The 8713-nt window shown below is 42.9% G+C and overlaps 1 protein-coding gene across 1 annotated transcript in view; it reads left to right on the forward strand.

The window, feature by feature from the left end:
* Positions 1-7484, forward strand: part of EBF2 (EBF transcription factor 2) — a 144493-nt gene extending 137009 nt beyond the window's left edge. The window contains exon 16 of the mRNA XM_064472484.1: positions 7228-7484. Within this exon, the coding sequence (XP_064328554.1) occupies positions 7228-7259 (32 nt within the window). The 3' untranslated portion in view covers positions 7260-7484. The remainder of the gene's footprint in view (positions 1-7227) is intronic.
* Positions 7485-8713: the final 1229 nt, after the last annotated feature.

Raw genomic sequence — 8713 nt, forward strand, 5'->3', positions numbered from 1 at the left:
TCAGGGTTAAATCTATCAGTTCAGGTTATGACGACTTACTGAAACAGCTTGCGCGTATAGACTTGGGCGTGAATAAACCAATACAAAAGTTATTAGCCGCATCCCTTCCTTTGCAGGATGTCTCCTTGCACATCAACACCCTGATACATAAATTTAGTAATACACTACAACAGTTATTTAAAGAACAAGTTCTCAGCAGCTGCAGTACCTAGTACAACGGGACTTGTCAGTCAGACCGCAACGACGAGCGACAACTGATGTGACTCACAGCAAGGGTAGTAGTTGCTTCGCAGCATTGAACCCACCTGCCCAGGGTTTGTTATGCCAAGTCTCTGTAACTATTTAACTATTTCAGCCAAAGATACAAATACCTTTTTCAAACTAAAATATTTAAATTGAGGCAAGCTGGGGAGCACATGCTTTGGAAAGGAGCCAGACAGAGCCCGATAGTTGAACTAACGTTCCCACAGTGCTGACAGACAGATGTGGCCAGAAAGTCAACAGGAGGGTCCCAAAGAGGCTTCTTGAATGGACTTACCGTGCTGCAGCAATGGGAGACCGTTAGTCTCCTCTGCTCTGCCATCGCCCTGTATTAGAAACTAAGAATAGATGTGCTGGTAATGTCATTTATTTATTTATTTATCAAGCTTAGGCATCAGTAAATACTGCTGGAGCTAGTGGAGCAAAAGCACAGCGCAAGCAGGAAGTATATGCAGGCTCCTGCCCAAAGCACATCAGGCAAACGTTTTAATGTTACCTCTCAAACTCCCCGCCCGTAATACGGGGAAAACATCTCCCCAGCTGGGACTTTTTGTGCTTTAATGTAACATTTACAATGTTTTTTGGCTACATCTTTTGTTCAAAGGCAAAAGTTTCCTGGTGCTACAGGCTCCATCCTACTTACTGCATCTTGTTGCAAAAAGAACATTAGAAATACTACCAGCACCTCAGGGCATGCCACTCTACTTAGACGCAGCAATGAAACTCTAGAATACAGCTGCCACGTATGCTAACCACAGCAGCGTTTAAGCCTGGATTAAAACTGGTTTAAAAAGAAGGAGCTGTACAAGCTTCATCCTCAGCTCAGCATTCCCATTATTCCAGGCAGTTTATGGTACTGCTGGAAATTTTTTCCAGAAATGTATTTTGGGAGGAAAGTCTTGATGATGCTTAAAAGCTGCTGGAGATGGTAGGGACAGCTGGTAGGAAATATATTGTAACCCAGAAGTATTAGCTAAGCATGAAACTTGCATATCTACTGACTTTCAGCTTCAGGCTGCACAACACAGCCAAGGCACGTGCAGTACCCTCAGATAACCCCCCGTGCCATGTGTTCTTGCTTACCTCTTTCACCTGCCATCTGCTATACATTCTTACAACATAACAGGACCTGATAGGTGGAGAACAAGCAGCAAGCCATACTGGCCACTGCTCGCTTCTATATGTTCTCCAAATTGAGAGCAGGTGATCCTGATCAGAACAGTTGTGTGCTCCATTCATGTCATATGTCAAGGCAGTTTAAAAAAGGCACTGGAACGATATAATGTGACGTGGCGCCGCACGGCGTGATAAGTACACAAATGCCTAATCAACTCATCTCGGGTGGAAGGCAGCTGATGGGAAAAGCAAGCAAATTGGAAACTGCTGGAACAGCATGGACCGCTGACTGCCCAGATTACGTTTGGCCAGCTCAGCACATCTCAACGTAAAAATGCAAGCTCAGTTACAAGGAATCGCAGGCAAGCCCCAGAAGGTCAGGTGTTCCATTAGCCATCAGGATCCTGGCCAATCTAAAAAGGTATCGAAGTCTGATACCCTTAGGACCAGCCTCAATTTAGCAAAGGGGACATCTGTGCTATTCCCTAAAGAAACACAGGTATTTGAGTTGAAGACCCTAACTATTACTATCTTGTCCTGCCAAAGTTAGGGATGTCAACAGCGCTGGGGATTCCAGTCCCCTTGCATCAAAAGGCTGTGCAAACAGGTAACAAGAAAAATAGTTGCTCTGAAAAGTTTGGAAGGGGTGGGATTCAGACGAAACGCCGGCTCGCACTGACAAGGCAGTGGTTCCTGATTGTTACCAGTCCGGTGCCTGACCTGCTGCGTGCCGAAGCCTGGCTCCAGTCAACACTTAAGACACAGCATTTTAAAGTAACGCTTAACAGAGATTCTGACCATGTAAAAATAGCTGAGCCATTTCTACATGGGGAGTGTTCAGCGATATGCTTCTGCCTGGATCAAAATGATTCCAGAGCCTAGGCAGTGATTTAAGCATGCCAAAGGCTGCAAATGATATATACATGATGTCAATGTATATGAAAAATATGTATCTGTCATCTGATTAAATTTGATACGTTGCAAGGATCAAGTACATTTTTCTCCCCAGTTTATTGGCAGAGATGTAAGCGGCATGGAGTGCTTCAAAATAAATAAAACCTTAAGAGATATTTAAAACTTCTTGCTAACACTTAACTAAACAAAAATATCTCCTGTTCCCATTATTTATGGATCTTTCATTTGATGGCATGTTAATTTTGGTAGCTCATCGTATGTCACAGACTTATTCAGGCAAGACATGAGCTCCCTTTTTAATGGGAGAAAACACAAATCTGCCTTTTTTAAATGGAAGAAAATATTCAAGACTCTTAGGTGTCACACGCAAAAACAGAGGCTATTGGGTAAGAGTCAATGTTGACGTCTCCTTTGCAGGTGAAAACTTAGCCACTTTGTTGTGCAATTGGAAAAGTATATAAATAACTGCAGCATGGCTATACATCCCTGTGCTCTTTAATAATTAAACTACTGCATATATGACTTTGCAAACACATATTTTGACTTTAAGGGTGTTCCTAATTAACCTGAACTAAATCAAAATAATTGTTCAGGCAGCGTTTCGTGCGCACAAAGCTCAGCGCCATGGTGAGACAGTAACTGCAGCAGCGCAGCTCAATAGGTGAGGCCAAATTAACTTCTCTGTCTTCTAGCTCTCAGTGGTTTTGTCTAGATTTTAAAAAAACCTGTTACATAATATATAGTTTAACTTGCTTATCATCTAAAAAAGACAAAAAAGCCTGCTTATTTATAAGTAAGTAAGTATCTCACCGGGCTGTGGATTGACGATTATGTGTGGATGAATGGAAATCTTCCATCCAAATACAGAAGGATTTCTGGGGGTGGAAAAAAGTGTTTATTTCCTATGGAGGAAAAAATAAAAATAAATTCTTTAGGAAAAACTCAAAGCTTTTGGCTACTTTTTAGTGTCTAGTTGGAACCAGCTTTCACAGAAGCTGTAATTTAGTTCACTCACTCACATGCTAATATAAAGGATGATGGTGCCCCTCATCCAAGCCACTGATGTTTTCTGCTAAATGAAAGCCAGCTGTGTTTTCCTCTGAAAAGCTTTTCTTTTCTCTGTCTTGTCCAACTGATTAGTTACGTAACGATAAATGATAGACAATAAATGGGTGCGTTGTTTTAAAAACGTCTCCATGGCCTTAATATTGAAAGTAGACCCGCACGCGTTCTCGTGGCAGCCATGGTGGCAGCCAGCGCGAGCAATAAGGTGAAGCCTGCAGGTGTGAGCCGCGCCGTCTGTTAGCCCAAATTACACAGAAGCCAGCTCTGCTCCCGCCAGCGCAGGGGCGCGCACTGCGCTAGTCGGCCTCCACCCACAGGCCAGCTCGCGCGTAGCCATGTTGCTGCCCTTGCAGGTAGGGGCGCTCATTTAAGATGCGCAGGGTGGCACCGCTGGAGCACTTTGTTTGCCTCTTCAAGGAGCTGCAGAACCACACGATTGGCATTTGCTGGAAAGTCAGTGGCAGAAGAAGAGACCCAAACAAGAGGGCAAGACGTTTCAAATGACAGTGACTGAAAGCGCCCAACACCCACCTTCTCCAGAAGGCAGTTTTTAAACCAGGTCGTAATTTAGACACCAAGGAGCACCTGTGAGACCCAAAGAACTAGCCCAGCATGTGCGTACGTCTGTGCATCTGCAGAGCACTGAGCCCCTTTCCCGGTCTTGCCAAGCGGCTGTTTGAATTGCAGCGAGTCCTTTTCCGCTACAAAGCAAGGCAGCGTTTTCAGGGGCCACTTGTATACACTAGGCTTATGATCATTATTAATTACACCCATTAAAGGTGCCTATCACCATAGCATCTGGGTACTATCCATGTTTGATTATTTATTTATAAAAAAAATTCTCCAACCTTGTGACAATTTTAATCAAGTGTTTCAGTTGATAATTGCAAGCTGTCAAGGTTAATACGATAAGGCTCATCTCTAATTCTTTTTCCATTTCCCTCCAAGAAAAAAAAAACCAACCGACCCTGTGGTATAATGACTGTGGTTTCTATATTCCCAACTCATCAGGGAGTGTCCTGCATTGAACCACCTTTATTGAAAAGTTACATCGATTCAATATATAGTAATACAGGCAAAAATAATTACAGCTTTGCTAGCAGTGTAAGACCTTAATCCAAACCTCACAAACATTCAATAAAAAGCAATACAGGCTGGGAATAGGCTTTTGACAGTGCAGCCCCAGAGGGGAGTGGAGGTGGGGTGGAACTGGACAGATGAGGGTATGTAAAAAGAGAGAGAACCACAGAGCAAAGCCATTTAGATGAGCTGTGGAAAACCAGGTGAGAATGTCCGTCGATATTTCTCAACCTCCTCGCTCTTCGTTGCAGAAGGAGGTGACGTTCCCACATTAGGATGAAAAGCCAGTGAAACAGTTACGCTTTGCTTGTCCTTTCTATGTTACATTACAGTTTTACCTGAATCGGTCCACTGGCAGGTTCCATCCTAAGTGATGAGGGTGGTTCTGAGGAGGGGCTCTGCTCCGGAGCACCTACAACCTGGAATGACAGACAGACTTGGTCGGGGGGGGCAAAAGTAAGGAGAGGGAAGCAGGGACTTGCTGCTTGCTCAGGAAAGGAGGCAGAAGAGGGATCACCAGAACCCCAGGGGTAACAACATACTCCTCCTGGTTGCAGATGGCAGTTTTGCTGCTACCGGCACTAGTTTGAGTCCAGGACTGCTGGATAACATGGTATCTTTAATTGCACAAGTGAAAATGTACTTTCCCTTCAGTTTAAGGAACCTTCCAAAATGCTGCTTCTAAAAGTATTCTTAAAATATTTTTGAAGAGACATGGCAGAAACTCGGGCTTCATCTTTGCTTTGATGAGCTGGGAGAAGTTTTCCTTGCTTAAAAAAATGAAAACAATGTTGATAACAAATAGTATCAGGAAAAAAGCATTTATGCCAATATGGCCTATCCCCCTTGGGAACAGAGTTTAAACTACACTGGCACCAGACCCTGCGTGTCTCAGATTAAACCACACTAGCTGTAGCCGGGGCCGCTGCCTCTCTGCGCAGACAATAACCTCCAGAGGCTGACTCCGGCTGTGCCGGGAAAAAGGCTGCCGCAGGTACGGACCGTCCAGGCCCTGTCTGCCCAGGCGCTCCTTTATTTGCTTCAGGCGAAAGACCCAGCCGGGGCGCCTTAGAGAAGCGGTTTAAGTTCTTTGAGCTAACCTGGCTGATTCTGCCTGAAGCAGCGCAGGAAGCGCTGCTTCGGGATAACTGCGGGACGGCGGCCAGCAGCCAAGGGCAGGCGCTTGCCTCTGCTGCCAGCCCGGCAGAATCTAGAGGGCACCAATCCAAGACTTAAATCAGGCTTTCTCTTCTGGAGGACAGAAAGGCAGGCATGTGGTTAACGCGCAGGGAGAAGGCTCGCCGGCGTCCGGCTGGGGCGCTACCCTTAGGATCATCCTTTGGTTTTGGGGGTGAGGAGAAGAAAGGAGCAGCCTCCTCGGCGTTATCAGAAAATCTCTCTGCGTCTAATGCGCCGCGTCCCACGCCTTCCCCCAAAAAAACCCAGGCATACAAATATTTACCTGCTTTATATTGGGTTATGTAATTTGCCTTTTGAAAAATCTGTTTGAAATATAATAGCAAATTCCTAAGCAATTTAAAAAAAAGTAGCTATTTGACTTAAGACCGTTCGGTTTCGCTTTCTCTTTCAGCTATCTACCAAAATTGGCAGGGACTTCTAGCCCTAGTCAGTTATAAAATATGAAAATATCTATTTTCCTATTGTATTAAATCATAGACCGTATCCACAGTTGTTTAAAATCAACACAGCTCCAATAAAAGAGTCATGTTAGCTGAGGATCTTGCCCTAAGCATTTTTTTAAACACTATGAACATAAGGGTGAAATTAATTCTCAGAGGACAGGGCTTTAAACACATGAATAATCCCACAAATTTCAGTCAACATAAATCTTTCCAGGATTAGGACCTTGCACTGCACTGAGGCCCCTTTGAAAATATGACTCACTCATTTGTTATATAAATACGTATAAACTTAACTTACCCCTCAAAACCTTTGGGACCAGCACCAGTTCCAGGCAGCTTCGAACGTTGCTGTTGTCAGTTCTGAGGAGTATAGCTGCAATTAAAGGCAGTGAGAGTGACTAATAAATAATTTACATAAACCCAGTGTTCTGGGAACGTGCCAGGTAAGACTACAGTGCTTCAGACATATGGGGTAAACCAAGCGAGAAAGAGAGGCTGGCCCATTATTTCCACTGAAACTAAATGAGCAAACCCTAGCTCTGGTCATTGTCCACTGAATCGGGACTTGTAATTCTCCGGCTTGGTCCCGTCAGCAGCGCACGGGCAAATTCCCATTTGCTCTCACGTCGGCCCCGGCTCACACCATCGCCCTTTTCGCAAGCCAATGAGCCGGCGGAGCGGGAGGCGGGGGGCCCTGCTCCCTTCTGGTTTTCAAGAACGGTTTTGAGGGTTCAACCTGAGAAAGCAAGGAGAAGGCTGAAGCTTTTGGGACAGTTCTGAGCCCTGTCCATCTCTGAGGACACCTCTCAGGAGATAAGCACCCAAAAATGGTCAGGCTTTTCTGAAAATTCAATTACTGAGACTTGCATTAATCCTCTTACCTCCTTTATCCATTTAAGAGCCACGGTGGGCCTTGGCTTTTGGTGAGTTTACTGTGAAACAGCACATCGTTGTCCGTAGTCATTGTCTCGCCATCTCAGGTCTCACTAAAGCATAAAAACATTAAAAGAAACAGAAGGTCTAGTTTAACCCGCAAATAAGGCCATTGCTGCACTACACGACTGCACACAGAAGGGTAAAGGGCTCGAGTAGGTTTTGTTCCATAAAAATTTGCCAGAATTTCATCTTTGTCAATTTTCTTTTTCAGCCATGACTGGTCTTGTCGTTCCCCCGATGTAAGAAAGAGGCAGCTTTGTTCCTCTCCCTCTTCCCTTTTTTCCTCTTTTTTTCGTTTTTCTTTTACAGCACAAAACTACTTATTGTGATGGACCACTAAAAAGAAAAAAATAGCACTACAAGCTCTTTTTTGGGGGAAAGCCAGGCCCAGGAGAAAAAAAAAAGGAACATTTTTTATGGATTGGACAAGATAGAAATCTGCATCTTTTACCTGTTTCATATTTCTGACACAACCACGTCAACTCCTAAAACATTGTGAACGAAGAATCAGCCAAGAGCCAGGATGAACAACAGTTGGCAGAACGGAATCGGAAACGCAAAGTCTTTCCTGAAAGACGTGAAACCTTCCTGAGATTTGTAAAATATGAAAAGGAGAAAGAAATTGGCAAAATGATTCAAGCTTGATATTTTGGATACAATTTGTTTTACTTTGTAGGGGAAAAAAGTTGAAGTTTCTATTTTCTATGGAGCCTTTCAGATATCGATTTAGTTTATGCAGAAAAAAAAATCAACAAAACAGGGTACCAGCATGAAAGAATTTCTAGGACAAACTGACATGAATGACGGAACTTTGGTGTATGTGTGTATTTGCTTATAGTTTAACCTCTTTAAAAAATGTAAGATGTTTTACAATTATTTAAATAAATAAACTTGTAACTTATTGTATGTAGAGGTAGAAATTAAACCCTTTTTTGGATTTTTTCCTCCAGTTGTACAATGAAGAAAAATGATGCAAAAACGTAGTGATAAGTTTGAGATATATTATTACTGCTGCAATTGCTCCTCACTTCTTCCCTCTTACCGAATTCATGTGCAAGGATGTATAGGATTCTTTCTGATTAACAAAATCATCAGAAACTTCTACATACATTGTGATATACAGGTCACTGATTCCTGGATGAATTTTCATCCTCCTCCTCTTTCCCCCTTCCATTTTTTGGTTCAATTTAAATATTCAGGTACTGGTTAACCGGTGAGCTTTGAAGACCCTGCTGGCAAACGAGTGGCACTTCAGGATCTGAACGAATTAGGTTTCTCACGAGGTACTGAGTTTATTTGATAGATTCAATGTATGAATTAGGAGGGAAAGGGTTCTCTAACGTATTGTTTTTCCAAGTAGTTAGAACACCTTAAGTTCAGTTATGCTTCATATTAGGGGTGCATTTATAAAGGGTAAATATGTATTTGAAGAATTTATGCACTTTTATCCTGAGTCATTAAAAATGGTAAGTATTTTCCGTTTATATATTGAAGTTCATAGAAGTAATCAATTGCTTTGAAGTTTTCTGCATTTTAGCATTAAAAAAAAATTTAGTTCTCCTTTGCATCTCCTCTCCTGAAACTGGAAGGTGAGACAAGTCTGATAAAAAAAAAAAATCACTAGTTATCTGACTCAACCAGAGACGACTCAAAAGAATGTGATTGTTGGAAAGCCATTTTTAGAGAGAGAAAAAAGA

Source organism: Phalacrocorax carbo, chromosome 24 (assembly GCF_963921805.1).
Source record: "Phalacrocorax carbo chromosome 24, bPhaCar2.1, whole genome shotgun sequence".
NCBI classification, from domain to species: domain Eukaryota; kingdom Metazoa; phylum Chordata; class Aves; order Suliformes; family Phalacrocoracidae; genus Phalacrocorax; species Phalacrocorax carbo.